Genomic DNA, 19,111 nt, shown 5'->3' with positions numbered 1-19,111 from the left:
TGCGGACGCGTTGATTGTCTAAGTAGCAAATGTAATGTACAAGTTGAATAGACGACCGAGCTGTAGAGCTCTCCGTCTTCTGCATTTGTATCTCAATGCAATCATCCTTGCTTTGGGCCTGGAGCGCTCAAGTTGCCGATAGTCCATCCTGTTTGGCGGCCACGATCTCCTCCAGCCGTTCCAGGTGTGTCGCATGGCACAAGGCCAGTTTGGTATGCTCCACTCTTGGCACCAAGGTCACCAGCGGTGCTTCTGATCAGGTCGGCGACATCATCTGCAATGGCGTGAGTATGTCGATTGCTTTGAGAAGCGAAGTATCTTACCTTTGCCGAGCTGGAAGTTTCCTGCCTTAGCTGTGATAGAGAAGCCACATGTTCCGTACGTCTTCTTGTAGTTGCCCTCCACCTTGATGCTCTTCTTGAAGAATTCTTCGTTCTGGAATTTATCGCTGGAAAAAAGAGTCAGCTTCGCATGCATACCTACCGGAGCTGCAGTTCACTCACGCAAGGGTATAGCAGTCGTTCCAAGTCGGCGCGGTTCCTTTGACGACCTGGTTGCCTGTTACAGCCCGAGTGTTACATCTGTTGCTTGGAGAGTTGCCGCTGCCAGCGTTCTGTGGTTCAGCGAGTGGGCTGGCCGCAGCAATCGAGCTGTAGGCAAGGAGGCCGGCCAGGGCGGTAAGAGCAGTGGAGAATTGCATGGTAGGTGACGAGTCTGAGTTTTGGAAGGGAGGTTGGGCGATTGAAAGTCTGTTGATTGATTTGAGATGTGAATTGATGTGTTGAAGTGTTCGCTGATACTTATAGATGGCCTTCGCGACATCAAATTCGAGAACATCGGCACAGACTTGCATCGACAGGCATCGCACTATAGTGAAACATGTCAGCCTGGATCCTGTCAGACCGCGGGTGCAAATTGGTCGAGCTCGTATTCGATGAAGAATGCCATTGAACGTCACACCAAGGTCGCACCATACTTCAATCCCATGCACAAGGCACTGAGAGGGCCAGGGCAAGCCCTACTATAACTGGAATTGTTACGAGGGAATATGCTGAGTGATTAGCTTATCTCCGGAGCGGGACCTTTGATAGTCCTATTACTGTGATTCTACGCTGCATAGCAGCAGGACGGTCGAAGCCAGGATTGTTCAGTTGTCGTGTAATGTCAACGAACCAGATGCGATGCTCCCGCAACCGTGTAAGACAGTGAAGGATGACAGTCGATATTTTTGTCGTTTTCTCGTCTATAGGGACTAGCGAGCCTCCAAGCAAAGCTTATCGGCATGCTGGTATGTTGTGAGCTGGGGATCCTGAGATTGCGAGGACCTTGTCTGTCGTAGTGCGCACGATTTTCTAAGGTCGTTGTCCCTGCGGTTCCGGTAGAAGCTTCGGCATACGTTCTATACAATCCGAGCTGACCGCAACAGTGAAGTAGCACTGCTGTAGCAGAGGACTTTATTCGATGCCCTTTTTGCGCGCAAGTGCAGAGATAGACCGACCGCTTCTACTCGTCACATCGTGGTCGGCTGTTCGGAGCGGTAGACGTGCATTCTTCCAGAACCAGGAACCCGGTTGGCCATGAACTGATCTCAGGCCTCAGAGGAACCAGGGGGACGGTAAGAGGCATAGGGCCGACCAAACGCCGATGCAATTTGATCTGCCGCGCAGGTGCGGTCAAATGCAGGAGGCTTATGGCGCAGAAGAGAGTTTGGCAGCACAGACAGCGGCCAGCTGTCGCTTCTTGGCAGATTGCACCATCTTACGCTCGAGCGCTTCTTCCGCTGACTGTCCAGCCCTCTCCTTCCAGCTTCCAGTCATCGATTGCCGCGTACCAGAATGAAGGTAAGGTCCGCATGACCTTAGCACAGTGAAGAGTGCGTCTTCAACATGGCGCGCTTCGGACACGACATCGCAAGGCGCGACCGACCCAAATGAGCAGCAGTGGCAGTGGCAGTCGCCTCCGCACCGCAAGGTGAACACTCATCGCCCTTCCTCATCAGCAACCCAGACCATCGAGACCCTCAAGCGGATTCGCGCCGACGCGTCGCACACGAATTCCACGACGATACTGCCCAGGCGCCGCTCGAGTCGGCGCTGCGATGCCTTCGCGATCTCGAGGCGCTGACACGACGGATGTTGGAGCGAAGTAACAGTGGGAATGCGACCACGCAAGAGACAGGTTCCCTGCCGCACGACGACATAACTCATTCATAGAATCAGGATTGAGATCGGGAGCGTGATCGAGGCTGCTGTACGCATCGCTACCGAGGAGTGATCGAGGCTGTCGCGGCAGGATAGCAAGCGAGTACGTAAGCTGTGGGATATATAGGCTAGAAAACAGAATTCTAGTACCTGTTTTCGCCTTAAGGTTAGAGCTTTCGCCTCGAGGTGTTAGTCTATTACTAGTTGTATTCGATAGTATATATCTCGTACTTTCTAGTATATAAGTATAGTATATATTATATAAAGAACGTGACGGCAGTCCCGCGTTAGGAAAGAGGACTACCCCGATCGGGCTGCCCGGTGGCCCGATGCGGCAATCCGCGGGCCGCTCGCGCGCGTCGCCCGAGTATAAGTGGTCGCGTCTCCCACCACATCCGTCCATTTTGCTCGCAATCCTTTTTCCACACATCTGCCCTCGCGCCCGTCGCACCCCTGCGTCGACCGCCGGTCCTGCTGCGCCCCCGTCACGCAGCTATCGCTCTCTCCGGATCCTCCAGCACCCGATTGTGGACCATCCCGGCCGCCCGATTCCCACCCTAGATCACTGCTGCAGAATCGTGGCAGATCGACCGTTTTTCGTGCTCGCCCGGCGCTGCGCTGCCCACTGCGCGACGCACCAGCTCCTCTGCGAGAGGAGACAAAGACGGAGGAGAACGCTCGTGGCCACGACCCTCCCCGGCCTGAGCTGGCACACGCATGGAGCTCGGCAGCGAGGGCGCGCGACGTGGCCACATGTCACGACTTCGGGGACTCCGACCCTGTAGCGCAAATGACGCGTCACATTGCAGAAGGTTGAACCCAAGGAAAGGTGTTGAGAAGTGGTGAAACGAGGCGCAGCGTGCATTTCTGGAACGTAGCCAACGACATTCGTGGGGGATCTCGGCAGCGGAGGCGTGCGACGCTGGCCGCATGCAACGAGCTCGGGGCCTCCTCCCCTGTGCTGCGCAGGACGCGTCACGTCGCAGATGGTTGAGCCCGAGGGGAGCGGTTGGGATATGGCGAAACGAGGCGCAGCGCGCATCACTGGAACCCAGCCAACGACATTGGTGAGGGAAAGAACGTGGATGGGTCCTTACCGTGGCGTGCGGGGTGTGCGTTGTCGCTGTGGGCACTGAGTTAATCCCCGCCCGTGTCGGCATGCTGCGGATGGTGCAGGAGGAAATGGCGGTGCGACATGTCCATACAGAGCCTGGCCTCCTCGTCGAAGCGACACGGAACGGAGATGAAGGCGCTCAACAAAAGGAGAGGCGCATGACGCTCGCCTCGAAAAGGGGACTTCGGGGCGTATCTGGGCTCGCGTTGTCTTCGGCCCCCTTTTTAGGCTCTGATGGGCGGCATGATCGTTTTCCTAACTGTCACGCGGGCGGATTATCGTTGGTGATTGGAAGAGAAGTCACGGCGAACTTTTGTTCTGACGGTGGGCCTTGGAATGGTGTGATCGATGGAGCGCACGCAGTCCGCCGGAACCGGGCATCCGGTGGAACATAAATACTTGCAGGCCTGGTCTCCTATGGGACACGCGCTCATTCCTTAGCTTTTCTCCTCGTGTCGCGTGGAAATCATCCCAATGGACGCCATGCTGATGTCTTTCCCCTCGAGCACTGCCGCTCAACACAACAACTTCATCGCCTATTCTGGACCGCCTGCTTCAAAGAATAGTAAGAGAGCTCCCGCGAGGGGAACCCCACATACGCGGGAGGAGGGCCTGCTCGTCCGGTTGAGTTCTCATGAAGACGTGGATGGACATCGCAGCAGTGTCGGCGCTAAAGGTAGATCTCCGGCGCATTGTACGATCCGCGGGCGATGACCACGAGCTGACTTCTCTGCTAACAGCATGCGACACGCCTATTGTTGTGCGCGGCGGATTTGAAAGCCCCACGAACGTCGCCTCAGCGTCCGCCGACGGATTCCACGAGGTCGAAGACCGTGCGACAGCTGGCATCGACGGCGGAGACTTGTCCGCCGGATTCCTAGGCTCTCCGTGCGACCTCAGCGAATGGAGCAGCCTATATGTCAATCTACGGTTCCAGGAAGGTCAGACGAGCATCGAGTGCACGTCCGCGAACGCCACAGCTTCTGTCGGCGCGCTGGATTCGACAGAAGCGCAAGTTGTTGCTCCAGGTGAAGTCCGAGGAGACACGCCAGTCGGAGACCGCGACCAAGAGTTCACGGCAGCCACGGATCTGCTTGCAATGGACACTTGCCCAGACCGAGGCACTTGTGCTGAATTCAGTGCAGCACATGCGGCGGCTGAGTCGCCACTCTGCCCCTCTTTGGATGTAGTTGCTCCGTCGGCGCGGAATCGAGGTGAGCGGCAGACGTTTTGTAGCGTCGATGACGACGCCATGCAGATTGTGGAGCGTAAAGAGGAAACTGGGTGAGCTCAGTAATATTCCTCGAAGCCAGTAACATTCTGCTAAGTTGGAGTCAGGCCCGATAGCCCACAAGATGCGCCGGAAGTGGATGACGCATTCCGCCACCCTGTTCAATCCGAGAGCTCTGCGCGGAAAGGGCAAGACGATCTTTTGCCCGACTCGCCTGTTCTACTTGGGGACGAGCCAAGTGGTCGCGGGCACAGTCCGACACGTTCTCCTTGTGCTCTCGGGAACCACACGGAAGTCGATAGCAGTGATGACGAGATAAGACCGTGGAAACCGCGAAGGCGTCGCCGATCGATTAGCTGCATTCCTCGAGGCATTTCAGAGACCGGCTCTCCTCAGCAACAGAGCCGATTGAGCTGCGCTTCGAATGTCACTTCACTCCACCAGAGAGCAGTCGCACCTCAGGACCTCCAGTCCGGTCTCCGGCCAGGATGTCCGGCTGATGTAGAAGAGCATGCGTGCCCGGCGGAATTGCAAGAAAGCGTCGGCCCATCCACACCGCCTGGAGTGGATGAAAGCCTCGGTCTCGGTAGCTCACCCGACGACCAGCCGCAGACTGGCCGCGAACGGCCAGGCCGCAGAGACGTCACCCGAGACAAATGCGTAAGAATGGATCTTCCATTTTTCCTCCCAAGCGCTGCTAACGAGACCAGTCTTCCTGCGAAGAGAGCCAGCATCCTCGATCCCAACAGAAACCTCAGCGTGGCCACAGCCGCTCGAAAGTCTTACCACGCGTGCGCCGCACCAACAGCGTGGCCTGCCCACATCGCTCTGCGAGTTCCATCTCTCGGTCACTACGCACACGTGCCAGAAAGCAAATTCGTCAAGGCGCGAGACTGGATGCTGATTCCAGCGTAAAAGACCAACCCTGCTCGAGGCCGGCCCATGATATTGAGGATGGGCCCACGTGGGCCATCGAGAAAATCATAAGCAGTAGACGCAGGTACGGCAAAACGCTCTACAAAGTGAAGTGGAAGCCAACTTGGGAGCCGGCGGAAAGTCTGCGAGGGACTGCGGACAGAGCTATTGCTGAGTTTCACCAGGGAAAGTCCTGTTGAGGCCATCTCCATGTGGCTCCGCTTGACGAAATGAAGGGATTCAAGGGAGAAGGAGCGAAAGTCCGGTGTGATTGACATGCAGACCTTACTGGCCGCGAACATCAGTGTGTAGATTTTCTGTCACAAAGATGAGCGTGCTGTCAGGTTAGCCATGGTGCTCGTCCAACCGGAATCAAGTGGCGACTAAATCCTTTCAACTCTCTGCGTACCGAAACGAACGAAGTTGTCGGTGGCTGCTTGCGCCGGAGGAAAGACAGCAGCTGTATGTTCTATTGCATCAGAATACACATCGTAGATTGCCACCGGTCCGGCCGGAATAGATGAGGGTCATGCGTCTTCGTGTGCGCTTTTATGGCGAGGTGCAAAGGTGTTTCGCCAAACCTATCCGTGGAAGTATGCGACACTTTCATTGCATAGCGCAGGAAGCTGAATGTCTCGTCCTCAGTGAGCGACCCTGCTATTGCACAATGATGAAAAATTGTGCGATCATCGTGGTCCTTTGCGGCCAGATCTACACCGCAATTTGCAAGAACCCTTAGAAGAATGACCCCAACTTCATCCGCGGAAGCTGCTAGATGTGCCAAGTTCCGATCGTCTTCAGGGTATTTAAAAAGAGGATCTGCGCCATGTTCGAGGAGAACTTCTGCGATCTTGGCTTTGTACTGAGAGGGGGGCAGAAACTGGCATAAGTGTAAAGCCAACGGAGAGTACCCGCCGTCAGTGCGATCATTCAGATCCGCTCCATTCTTAATGAGAAGTTGAACTGAAGCAGTTTCTGCCAAGCAACTTTCCAAGAGAATGTGTAGCGCGTTGCGATTGGAGGAGTCTTTTTCTGCTGCAAATCCTATCAGTCCTTGCCGTGCGGCCAGTCTCAGTGCCATCTGTATCATCTCATGATTCCCAGTATGAGCGGCATGGTGGAGTGCGTTCATGCCGAGATTGTCGACTGCATCAAGTGCGGCACCATGACTTTCGAGAAGTTCGATTGCTGTCCTATCGCTTGCCGAACATGCGAGATGCAGCGCAGTACGTCCTGAGCAGTCGCGTTGGTTTACTGCGAAATCTCGCGAGAAAAGGCTCTGCAGAGTAAACTCGGAAATTCGAGTTCCGTAGCGAACGCTATGCAAGGGCGTTGCGCCACGGAAGTCCTTTGCACAAGGCTTCGTGCTGTAATGGCTGCACAGAAGATCGATAACCTCAGACCGAAAGTGATCAACCTCGCACTGCACCATGTAATACTCATCGTCATTCTCAGATCCCAAAGCGACGAGATCTAATGAGTACTCAATTCGAAAAGCAGGGTCATTCCAGTAATCTTCATTCCCACTAAGCCAATCTGGTCCGTGAAGATCCCCTTCAACTGCCAGGTGGAGTGGCGTTTCGCCATAATCAGATTTAGCATCCGCATCAGCATTCTGATCGAGGAGGAATTTCGTCATAGTAGCAGAGCCAACAAGAGCTGCGTAATGCAATGGTGTTAATCCTCGTTGCGAATTGGGTTTCGCTCGATCGATTGATGGTCTATTCGGATCATCTGTTGGCGTCCAAAATTTTCCGTTCCCCTCATGCGTCGATAGCCAGATTTGCCTGTGCACTGCAAGGTCCACATCTGTTCCGGAATCCAGTATGAGTTTTGCAATTTTCTCTTGGCCTGATTGCACCGCGTAGTGTAATGGAGTCATATTGTTGTAATCAGAGGTCATCCTCGCTCCACGCTCCAGTAGCATTTGCACTACATTCGCGTGCGCTTCCTGCGTAGCTACATGCAACGCCGAGCGATAGTCCAGTCCATTTGCGTGGATGTCCGCCCCGGCGTCCAAGAGCATCCGGACTATCGTGACATGGCCTCTAGTAGCAGCTGCTTGTAGAGCGTTGCTGTGGTGCCCTCCTGTAGCGTCAATGTTCGCTTTTCCGTCAAGTAGAATCCGCACCACCTTTTCTTGCCCTTCGTACGAGGCTGCCTGTAGCGCGTTTCCGTAATGCCCTCCCATGGCATTGACATTAGCACCAGCTTCTATGAGCTCATGGACGACGGGCACTAGTCCGATGAGGCTAGCATAGTACAAACTCGATCCTATATTCTTAGCCAAGCTGAATCTCGGTAAGTGTTTCAGATCTGGTTGATGCACATTGAGCCAATCAGATAAGAGCAGAGGGTTGCAAAGCAGACTTCTTTCGCGAGAACAGTCTCCGCTTCGCCCGCGAATTGAGTGATGGTACCATGACTCAGCCGCATATCGAAGGAGCGGAAATGTCGTGAGATCTTGCTCATCGGCCAGCTTTTGGCTGCTGCTGCTATAGTGCTCCAAATAAACCAAACAGCTCTTCGCCAGGGTTTCCTGTTCTTTGGCACTCTCAAAATGGAAGCCTTTCGCACTGCTCTGAACAATGCGCTTTGACTCGAGATATTCCTTCACAGTAAAATGTGCCAATCTAATCCTGGTATTCTTTTCAACTTGCTGGCACTTCGAGTACTCGGTATTTCCCATCTCCGGAAACGGGTGATGCGAATTCGTAATTGACTGACTTTTGACGTCCTCAGAATCGATTACGGTGACAAGCCCTGACAAGACTGCTAATAAATCGTCCTCGCCTGGGCGTTCTTCTACTTCTACGTACTCTTCGTCTGATAACACGATTGTTGTAGCGTCGACGAGTTCGTAAAGACTTAGCGGATACTGCGCGTAAGCTAGCCATCGGAGAAGCTTCACGGCAACATCCCTCATTTCGTCCGAGATTCCGACCAAAATCCGTTCGTAAGTAGCATCTAGCGTCGGAGGAAGGCGATAAAGAGCATCTTTCACGAGCTTGCGTCTTGCAGATTTAAGCTTCTTCAGCTCTTGCAGTTGCAAATATGCCCACCGGAACCTAAGCACGAGTCACCCATTAGCATTAACAACTGCATGTGAGACCATCGCATAACTCACATTCCATCGGCTCTGTCAGAGATCGTGTCCTCGATGAGGGCTTTTGTTTCCTCATCCATTCGGGAAAGCCAATGGTTGCGATCGAGCTGCGTCGCGATATACCGGCGGATGTCTACGTCGACAGCACGCGGAGCAATGGCTATAGGCTCCGCTGATATCTTTGCCATTGAGCCTTCTATGTCCGATATCTTGCGGCCAGTTGCGAAGATCTGCACATTGCTTGTCTTTTGTGAAGCGCGAACTATCCATTCTAATAGACCGCACCGGACATCATCATCTTCAGGGGATTCGTCGAGTGCATCGAGAAGGAGGAATACTGTGTCGTAGGCTTCGAAGCAGGCAAGTAGAGTCCTCTCGAGCTCGCCGAGCCCTAGTGCGATTCGGTTGGGGCGATTATAAAGCTGCTTGAGTATAGAAAAAGCCGGTTCTCTCCAGCCCAGTTGCACGATAAGCGAGCGCAGCAAATGTGTAATCTGTTGCTTTTGCGTTTCAGAGAATGAAAAATAGAAGATAGCGTATCCAGCATTAGGGCAGTTTTGGCAGTGCTCCTTGATATCCTCGATCGCCGTAGAGCAGAGGACAGTCTTTCCACATCCCGGCTTCCCATGCATCCACAAATGACGGGTCGAGGAGTTCTTCCAATCTTGGTATAGGTCTGATTGAAGGAGCCAAGCTCCTGAAAGCGGTTCATGCAGCTGGCGAGCAGTCTGATGATTCGTCCACGGATCAGGCGACGACAGCCACTCTACGATCATTTGAAACCGCTCTGTCTTTTGTGCAGCGACATCGTCCTGATGGTGGATCGCAGCTAAGAGACGGCGTCTGGCTCCTTCATGTCTTTCACCATAGTTCGCCCCAGGCGTAACTCCAAAGATTCCGTAAAGAGCGTACGACATGTCTTCTGGTTTTGTTGTTGCCCGACCCTCCATCCATCTGAGCTTCTCATTGACGCTGATATCGGTGCTTGCTGCATAATCACGCAGTACCCGCTCTGGGATACTAGTGATCGCTGCGATGTCCATTTCTAGGCCGGGCCCAGCCGGAGTGCCGCAATTAACATTTGTGGAAGCTCCTTTATTGCCGATGACTTGCCATGTCTTGGTAACAAAGACGAGTAATTGTGGAGCAAGCAGCTCCTGCAGAGTCCAGCCCCTCTTGAACCAGTCGCTCTGCTGAAACGAGGCTTGATCTTTCGTCGATTTAACGTCTACGAGGTACACAATGCACAACACCGCATTGCGATACCAATCAAACATCAAGTTTAGCGATTCCGAAAGTTCTGCAGCGTTGGTCTTGTCGATGCAGCACGTATCCACCCATAGCCATTCCACCGCCGGAACATGTTTCTCGACATACTTTGCAAAGCCTGTAATCTTCTTGTATCCGCTCTTGTCCGTGTTTCGTCTGTTACGAACATCTCGCAGCGTTACTTCGGATCCCTCGACCCATCGATGCGATGCGATTACGTACTTCGGTCGGCCGTCGTCACGAAACTCCGCAAAGTTGAGGCTTTTCACGTTCAGCAGGCGCATGTTGTGACTTACTTGATAGCATCAGTGACTGCAACGGCTCTGACAGATTGCTTGTATGGTGGCTGATGCAGCGAGGACGACAGAAGAGCTTTCCGGTTGACTTCTTTCGCATCGGCGAGGCTGAGCGCTGTCGGCGCTGCGCCTCGTTTCATCGTTCAGCTCCAGCCGTGGCTTACATGGAGCTGCGTTGTACTGCGTGTCTCAGCTGCAGGCCACCGGCAAGACTGGCCGTCCTCCGGGGTAATTGGGGCACCGGTATGGGCCAGTTGAGCACTGCGCTTTGAGTAGATGGACGGTCATCAAAGTCGCCATTTGATCATACTTCTCCTATGCGTGCGCGAGACACGCGGTCCAAATTATAATAATTCGCAAAGGCGGGTGTGGGGCTCAACTCAGCCGCTTAGGGCGGCGCGGTCCGAAGGCTTTTAGATCTGCAGGACTCACTCTCGAATGCTTTTCGCCTCAAGTGGGTGATATACACCAGATACACCTTCTCTTGTGGCTTTACCAATATCGTAATGGGCGATAAGGTCTAATGACGGCGCAATTTACCCCCCTCGAGGTCGATGTACAGGCTTGGAGGTTGTCCTTTACAGTCTGGAAGCTCGTCGAGGAAGGTGATGAGAGCATATGTGGAGTCGATAAACGTAGGAGACCTAGTCCCTTTGTCGCAAGGAATGTGCGTTAGCAGACTCGATGTCACGGCGTTCCTCACATTGATGCATCATCGTACACTTCAGCTCTAGTGAGACATGGGCACTCGTTGTACCATGGATTGTACACCGGTTGCTGCGCGGGAGACCACCATACACCTACCGAAAAGACTCTAATCTCAAGTCAACCTCCATCGGATTCCACCAAACGGCCGAACTTCTACATCACTATCATCAGCGGCAGCCTTTCAACTCGTTGACGTGACTTGGGTATTGTCCGGAGGTCATGGTCCTTTACCGTCGTACGAGTGGAATGCCACACCAGATAATGCTTCCCCTGCTGGATAGGAGAGCATAGGCCGTCAAGACAGCCAGCGGCCTTATAATCAACTGATTGGACCTCGCGGCTTAAGAGAACTGCCACTCATTCATCGGCCGCAAGCCCCATACAAGCCTACAGTAGAACAACGAGCCACCATCGACAACAACGCTCACCGACAGGGTCCACGCTGTTTGCAGCATTTCGAGAAGTTGCACCTTCTGAAGTATCACTATTCAATCTGACACTATAGCAGACCTGGCTCTTCTACAGTCTTCTACAGTAAGCACCTCAAGAAGCACGAGCCACATCACTGCCATGCGTTAGACTGTGGTAGAAGATTTCATCTCAAGAAGGACTTGGTTCGTCACTGTAACTCCCAGCACCCTGGCACTTCTGCGCAGGTGACGACGGAATACTGCCACTTCTCTAGCTGCAAATTCTCCCGCGGGCACGCAGCGCATCCCATAAGGAAGGACAATTTGAGCAGACACATTCGGTCACAACATGGTAAGGAAACCTAGTGTCCGTAGGTGTTCAATTGCAGCTCTTGTGGAATGCACGAGGAACTTTCGTCACAACTAATTTGACTGAGTATGAAATTCGCGTGCTTCGCAGTATGCGCAAGTCTATTCTTGACTGAATCCCTGCATTCCCTCAATCTGAGATGCGGAGTAATTATGATGTTCAATGTATCGACTGAATCTCGGTTGATCGACCACGAGTCACTATTTCGGACGTAGCGGATGCCCATCTATGCAGGTTGCTGAATCGCCATGGGTACCCCATCTAGTGCGGTCGGAATTATGCTAAACAGGCCTGTGGCAGTCTACATGAACATTTGTGGTCTTGTCAGTTTCACGAGCGCAATGTGGAACGAGTGATCCGAAGCTTGCTCAGTGGAATCTTTCGATCCCACCACTGCAGCTTTTCCAATGTTTCAGGAAGTCCAATGTAAGACACCTGGGAAATGAATGCTGCTCCGTGCAATCCGACGTGAAAAGTTACACTGTTCACGATGGGAGCGGCGATGACGGAGCGCTGGAGCGTCACTTCAATGAATCCAACGACAGCTCTCGCGTCAACGTTCACAGCCTTGCGGGTTTCTGTAACGGCAGGAGCAGCTCTGTTTCACTGATTTCAGATTCACGATGACCGCACGAACACTGAGCACGGTAAGCGTCCTTGTTCGCAGCATTCATGTAGATGTCCTGTTTCAAGTAAAGGCATCGAATCTAGGCGTGGTGAGTTATACCGGTGAAACCTTCTGAAAGTTGCCAGCGATGCAGCTCGCCTCTCCACGATTGGTTTTCTCTCGCCTTCGCTGGGTTGATGGCAGTTTGCGCTTGCGGTTCGGAGAAAGTTCACTTAGCGCCTGTCGTTCAACCACCCTACTCCTTTCAAAATCGAGGATCATAAGCTGCCCCGTGTTCGCGTTGTAGACCATATTCCGCGGCGCCTCGTCGCAATGCAGGACTTGCAGGCGGCGAATGGCCTCGTATGCTTTCTCAGCCTGTTCGTCGCACATTGGTTTGATAGACGCGAAGGTCTCGTACTGGACCATAAGCTGTGCCAGCGATTCCCCTGCCCAGCTCAGCAGCAGGATGTGCCTCAGCTCGATCCCATCGTAATGATAGGGCAATTTGAGCTCCACGGTACCACAGCACACAGGCACGTATCGCCCTTGCAGGCTCCTCAGTCGACCGTATACAGTTGCCTCGTGCTCGAGGTAGCTTCTGTGAGCGTTGCCCATTCCCTTCGCGACCAAAGTGTACCCTCCAATATCCAGGCGAAGTTTTAACAATGCTCCCCGGGAACCGTGAATGAACAGAGGGCAACAGTTGGCAGCACTGCCGCGATCGGTAGCAAGTTGCTGACGCACATGCCGAAGGAACGAAGCTTGGGATAAATGCCTTGGCCCGTGTTCGATCGCGTTCGGACAAGAGGGGTCTATCGCAAGTCCTTGGCAGAGACCGAGAAGGCAATTGTGTGAACAGTACGCTCGTTGCTGGATGCGCGTGCGAGCGTGCTCTCCTCGAGGGGGGGGCTGCTGCTGTCCGCGCCCTCTCGTGCGCCTTGTTGCCGCATTCCTCGCTGTCCGCGAACGCGTTTGCGCTCCACGAGTGGGGCTTGCAGCCCGTTCGGCGCCGTCACTCTCGGATTCGTCACTTTTGGATGTTGTCTCGGTGCCCTGTCCGCCACATTGACTACGGAGGCGGATCGGTGAGCGCCGCATGCCTTTACGCCACACGCGTGGTCGATATTCGGAGGCTTCTTTGGACTTGCGCTCCGTTTCTGGGATCGTCGCAAGAACATCGACAAATTCCATCTGCCACCTCTTCAACCTGGCTTTCGCGTCGTCGATCCAGGCCTGGCCGGGCGAGTCTTCCGAGAGCGCTTGCTGGATGAACGCAAACACCTGGGAGACAGCCGTTCGTTCCAGACGACTCTCTGCGTCCACCTCGTAGTCGTTCTTCGGTATGTTGACACTGAAGTGAACAGCTGTGGGGTCGTCCGGGATCCGCAGGAAAATGTATGCCTCCCCCGTGCAGATGTATCCATAGCGAACACACTTATCGATCATATAAGAGAACAGTTGCGTGATCACCGCGGCCAGCAGGCGCCTGCAGAGGAAGACGAAGCCATTCCCGTCCTGTTCGATCACATCTCGCTCGGGTTCAATGTCGGACTGAAGCCCGGTACAAATCTCTTCGATGGTCAGCTTGTGCGGCGCTTTATACTCAATTGCAATCAACGGCCGGACGCTTCCGTCTTCTCGCCAGAGCACGCAGAATTGATCCGCTCGTGTATTTCTCCGTGTCTGATCACTCTTGCGCTGAATCGCCAGTTCCCCCATCGTATCGCTCAATGAAGCCATTTCCGCTCCTCGGAATCTCTCCTGATTCTCGAACGATATCTGGCCGTGCCCCAGCAGGCCAGGAGCTGATTGATGGTTCCGCACGAGCGCCTCGTGCATATCTTTGACCATCTTTTCCACCGTGAGCCGTTGCAAGAATCGCAAATCGTCTTCGGACCCGATCGGATCGATATACCCCTCAACGGACTTGCACGCCTCTATCGATGGGTAGAGCGGCTCTCGCCATAGCTCCGGAATGCCGCTCAGAATGGCCCAGGTGCGTTGCTGTCGTTCGACGAAGTCTTCCCAGAGAGCGATGGTCTGAGGGAAGAGCCTCGAGGTTGGATCGGTGGTAGAGCCGCGGGTCACCGAGGAGGGGTCCGTGACTGGGCGAATCTTTCTGCAGAGAGCATGGCAGCTTTCGAGAAAGTCCGCAAGCGTCTGATTGACGGCTGTTGCGGCCACTTCTTCCGCATATTCTCGCCGCCGCTGCTCTTCCTCTCGCCGCCGCCGCTCTTCCTGTTGTCCGCGCTGTGCTTCCTCTCGCCGCCGCCGCTCTTCCTCTCGTCGCCGCTGTTCTTCCTGTTGTCCGCGCTCTGCAACTTCTTGCTTGCGCTGTGCTTCCTCCCTTCGACGCTGCTCTTCCTCCCTTCGACGCTCCGCAACTTCCTGGTTCAGCTGCGCTTCCGCGAGCTCCGCCCGCAGCCTAGCGATCTCGTCGGCCATTGTTCGTGTGTTGTTGGCTTGACAGTAAGCGACCTAAGTAAACAAATGTGCTGGCTGACTTTCGGCCGCAGCCGCCCGGACCTTACTGGTTGATCGCCGGAGCCGAGTTCCCACAACCGAGGCTTGATATTTCCGCTAGTCAATGCCAGTAGCAGTCTCGAATGATGGATGTATTGTCACACATCACCAAAATTGGGCCACGTATCATATCTAATTCAAATCGCATGCCTGGCCAGGGCCACAGCTTACAGCGCATCGACTAGCGCCGAGTTCCTGTCCAAAGCAATCGCCATGACCCTTGTGCGATGGAAGGCAGGCTTAGTACCACGGTTACCAGAGCAACGACCTACCTCATGGCGAATCCACATCAGCGACCGTGCACAATCCTGCGGCCACTTATACGCCTCCAAATTAACACATGTTCCCAAGAACGTCCTGAACAAAGAGTCTCGTGATTGCGCAATGGTCTTATCTCAATCACAGTCTGCTTGCGCCGCTGGGCTGTGTGGATTGTTTGCTTACATACTCTACATCCATACAAACGCTCGTTCCATAGCGTTGCCTCTGGAAGCTGTAGTCCAAAAGCATTCAACTCCTCTCGGGAATCACTCCCTGAGGTGAACGTGGAGTCGTTCCTTGGCAAGGGACATTCCTTCCAGCAGATTCCTATAGCAATATCATCTCGAATGAAAGTTGCATGCGTTGTCATGTCATTGGGTGGAAGAGCTCGGGTGATCTCTATGGTCTCTAGAGACCTGCTCGTGGCTGGTCAGTTTGTTTGGCAGCGCTCCCATGGATCGAGCAAAGCCATCGCAGTCCATATCCAGGCGGTAGGTCATGTGAGGTACTGGACAAGTATTGTGCGACACCCACACAGTTGGTCCACCTCTGCGAGAGATGTCTCGCGCGGCTCGCACGACGAATCTGCGGAGGCTGTCGATGCTGAGTGAAGTGCCAGCGACCAGCAGTGCATCTGGGCGTTGCCGCAGGTCCTGTTTCATCGCCGTGGCGATGTCACACTCTGCGTCAGCAAAGGTGTCTTCTTCATAAAGCGTAATACGTGGGCGCATGACACCGCAGCCACGGTGGCGCAGGCCACGAACTTTGCGCTCGTCTTGTTCCCTGCCACAGTCGAGGCACGGTCTCCAAAGCTCCGATGTAACTGTTGGACGGCAATGAGATGGACGGATGGTGCACACCATCTCCTTGAGCGAGCCATGGAGGCGTACAACCTTCCCATCAGCCGGCCCCACTTCCGTTTCGAGGCCATCGATGTTCTGAGTGTAGAGCCGAAGCAGCCGACTGTCGAATCTCCCCAGAAACTCGTGGAAAGGTGTTGGTTCGGCGCGTGCGGCCTGCGCGGCCAGGAAGTCGATGGCCTCCTTGAGAGCGTCTGTCGAGTATCGCAGTGTGGAAGCATCGAAAGCACGCCGCAAGCCATGTGTGATGAAGGTGCCGCGAGAGGAGCGAAAGTCCGGGATCCCCGCCGACGTCGAGATTCCTGCGCCCACGATGACCAAGACGTTGTGACATTTGGAAAGTGCGGCGACAGCATCCTCGGTGTACCGTAGGTCTGCGCCATCGTGGAGCTGGAGTCGCTTCTGAAAGCGTGATGCGCAAGTCGCAGTAGCTTTCCGTTTGGACATATTTGAGCACGAGATGGTGGAGTGTGTGGGAGAGCTAGTTGGGAAAGGAAGAGAAAGGGGAGGAGGAAGGGAGTTGGGCGGGCTGCGAATATAAAGGTCCAGAGCCCCTGCTGCCTCATCAGCTGCGCGCGGTGGCAGCGTCACCCACCTGCAGAGCCCCAAGCCGCGATGTGTCTCCACTGCGGCTGCTGTTCCGGTACGAGTCGATACCATAGTCAGATAGGGAATAGAGCACGGTGTGTGGCCGAAGCCCCCTGGCGTGTTCGATCAGCTGATATGAACGTCCGTAGAGCTATCGCAGGCCATTCTGCCCTCCGAGATTATGTTATCTGCGTAGAACACAGCTATTGAGGCCTGGAGTACATGACCGAAGTCGCAAGTCGAGACACTCATGTTGGCTGTCAGTCGCATACCATGTCCAGCGTTGCCCAAAACTTTGCGGATGGACAGTCGCAATGGGAGAGGATCTTCCATATTGCTGTGCACCTTCCATCGTCAGGAACGGCCGTGGTGGATGTGCTGGCGTCAAGGCCTGTGCAGCCGACCATGCACTTCAACTAGCCTCCGAGTCACTAGGCATGAGAACCCCGCCCTGTGTGAAACTAATTAGTAGCATATCAACATGTCCCGTGTTCGAGTCGCGTGAGAGAATCCTCTTCTGTCCAGGCACTTGACCAGAGAGGTCTTCGCGGACCTTGGAAGATGTGGATGAACTCCAAGCAGATCTATTGAGAGCCATATATGGTGACTGTTGTGGTGGGAAGTGTCCGTCGTAGCGTCCGTACGGCTGGATCCTGACGGAGTCACCGCGCTGCCGTCAATATCGATGGACGTGTGCTCTGTCGTTTGCTTGCTCTTCGTGTGATGCATGCCCTGATATTTCTTTCCTCTTGTGTACCTGCTGCGCCTACTACTGCCATTTGGATCTTGTGGCTCTACAAACTGCTGAGCAGTAGAGGGTTGCAGCCGGCACCACGCGCCGAGGAAGCTCGTCGTCGACCGCTTTCAGCTCTTGAACCAGCTCTTGCCATCCCTATGGCTCTCCTCCTCCCGGGTCAGAGAAGGTCATCGATTTGTCCTGGACCGTTTAATCCTCCACTCCTTGGTGCCCGTTGTCGTCGGATGCTTCAAGCACGGGCTCGTGATAAGCGCTGGGCTGTTACCACTTGTTTCCCGAGCTGGGTTCACATGAGACCGGGAGAAATACGGAATTTCTCGTTACTTTGAACCCTCCTCTTCCTGTCTCTTTCGGACTTCCTGTGTTCTTGTTGCTCGTTCTTCTCGGGTTCATGGGTCGAGGTGCTGGTATCGTCCTGTGCGGTGTCGGCCGCTGTGTGCTTGGCTTCTGTGTTTGAACGCCAAGGGTGCGGGCCGGCCAACGACGTGCTACACGAGTCATTATGCCTTCACGTCCACAAAATACCAGTATCCACGTCGCGGAGCGGTGAATCGTCATGGCCTGTGTTGCAACAACGCCTGTGGCCCTTTGGTCGCGCCGCAGAGCAGTACATTTCGTCAAGGCGAGTGCTGGACTGTCCGCCAATCGAAGTCTTGTCATGACCCTCGAGCCTTGTCAAAGTGCTCGACCCCGGGGGTCAAGGCCTCTGTTCTACTTGCGATGTGCTGTGGGCCGAGCATACGGTACCGTCGATCATTTATGCCGCTCCCCCTCGTACTCTAATAATCTGACCTTCATACAATTGTTGCCATCAAGGCTTCAAAACTGCTATCAGATAGGTCGCGCTGAATTCGATTACGTAGAATCACGTCTAGCACAGGTACCCTCGCCCTCCCCAACGCAGCCTTTCGCGTCGTCTGCAATACTAACAACTCGCTTAAGTCTGTTTGTCTCCAAACACCTCAAAATCGGATCTGGCCTGTATACAGCGTACCTATCGCAACTGCGCAAGCACGCGTCTGCAGTGACTATGTCTTCGCTGGTGTCCCAAAGATCTTTCTCTACTAGACAAGATAGGACTATGGGATCGAAGAGGCTTACCGCTCTCCCCTCCGACATTCTCCACAGGATCTTTCATCTCTTGTCGGCTTCGCGCGCGGATATCAGCGCCTGCCGGCTCACGTGCCGCAGTCTCCGTTGGCACAGCACAACCCACCTCCTCACGCACGTCGTGTTGGCTCCGCGACTGCGCGTCATTCATGGATTACACTCGTTGCTGTGTTCGTGGCCGTTTCTGTCTTCGATTACTACACTCGTGTACGTGGACAGTCCACATTCTCTGGCCGATGTTTCTGAATACCTCGGTATTCTTCACGAAAAAAACTGGCAAGGATTGCATAGAGATGACCAGGTGTTCTGGCGCGACTTGGCTTTATACTCGGGAGCTGAGGACCTCGATCCGGTGGCAGTGCTCGCAGGAAGTAGGGAAGAGCGAAAACAGTGGCCGCCAGTTCCTTACAGCGACTCCATCCAGGCCCTCCGCCACAACATGCTCATAGCTTTACTCCGCAAGCTTCCTAGGCTGCAACACCTCCAATATCTAGGACATCGGGCCGCTGTCGATCTGGGGCTGCTTTACACCGACAAAAATCTAGTGCATATGGGACAAGACGATCCCACCCAGGCCGGCACGCTGGCTATCTGGTTCGCTCACTTGGACAGCATGGAAAAAGTGACATTTTGAGCTTTGCGTTTGGTGATCCAGATCCAAGGCCCGAAAAGGCGAAGCCAGTGGGGTGCAGCGCTCGGCATCAGCGAACTGTAATTGCCTCGTCGAATTCGTCTTTGCCACTGCATATCCTGAATCAAATTTCGGACTGGGAGGCCCCTGA

General features: G+C 54.3%; 5 protein-coding genes across 6 annotated transcripts; 1 reads left to right on the top strand and 4 right to left on the bottom strand.

Annotated features, from left to right (window-relative positions):
• Window positions 1–101: 101 nt before the first annotated feature.
• CKM354_001128400 (uncharacterized protein) lies at window positions 102–700 on the bottom strand (the record flags this gene model as incomplete). Its single annotated transcript, XM_044806767.1, has 3 exons — window positions 102–274; window positions 324–448; window positions 504–700. 3 exons carry the CDS (start codon window positions 698–700, stop codon window positions 102–104), a joined length of 495 nt encoding a protein of 164 aa, XP_044662702.1.
• A 3,089-nt stretch (window positions 701–3,789) lies between these two features.
• On the top strand, window positions 3,790–5,461 carry CKM354_001128300 (uncharacterized protein; the record flags this gene model as incomplete). Its single annotated transcript, XM_044806766.1, has 3 exons — window positions 3,790–3,991; window positions 4,056–4,599; window positions 4,654–5,461. 3 exons carry the CDS (start codon window positions 3,790–3,792, stop codon window positions 5,459–5,461), a joined length of 1,554 nt encoding a protein of 517 aa, XP_044662701.1.
• Window positions 5,462–5,930: 469 nt separating this feature from the next.
• CKM354_001128200 (uncharacterized protein) lies at window positions 5,931–10,120 on the bottom strand (the record flags this gene model as incomplete). 2 transcript variants are annotated; one of them, XM_044806764.1, is made up of 2 exons in its annotated part: window positions 5,931–8,529; window positions 8,589–10,120. In XM_044806764.1, 2 exons carry the CDS (start codon window positions 10,118–10,120, stop codon window positions 5,931–5,933), a joined length of 4,131 nt encoding a protein of 1,376 aa, XP_044662699.1. The 2 variants fall into 2 exon arrangements, with proteins under 2 accessions (XP_044662699.1, XP_044662700.1); XM_044806765.1 differs by having other exon boundaries at window positions 8,589–9,610.
• Window positions 10,121–12,341: 2,221 nt separating this feature from the next.
• CKM354_001128100 (uncharacterized protein) lies at window positions 12,342–14,675 on the bottom strand (the record flags this gene model as incomplete). The annotated part of the gene is made up of 1 exon (XM_044806763.1): window positions 12,342–14,675. One exon carries the CDS (start codon window positions 14,673–14,675, stop codon window positions 12,342–12,344), a length of 2,334 nt encoding a protein of 777 aa, XP_044662698.1.
• A 710-nt stretch (window positions 14,676–15,385) lies between these two features.
• Window positions 15,386–16,321, bottom strand: CKM354_001128000 (uncharacterized protein; the record flags this gene model as incomplete). The annotated part of the gene is made up of 1 exon (XM_044806762.1): window positions 15,386–16,321. One exon carries the CDS (start codon window positions 16,319–16,321, stop codon window positions 15,386–15,388), a length of 936 nt encoding a protein of 311 aa, XP_044662697.1.
• Window positions 16,322–19,111: the final 2,790 nt, after the last annotated feature.

The sequence above is a fragment of the Cercospora kikuchii genome (assembly GCF_019650295.1).
Source record: "Cercospora kikuchii DNA, contig_00008, whole genome shotgun sequence".
Lineage (NCBI taxonomy): Eukaryota > Fungi > Ascomycota > Dothideomycetes > Mycosphaerellales > Mycosphaerellaceae > Cercospora > Cercospora kikuchii.
Note: the sequence above shows the minus strand (reverse complement) of the source record. Positions and strands in the feature narration are given on the sequence as shown.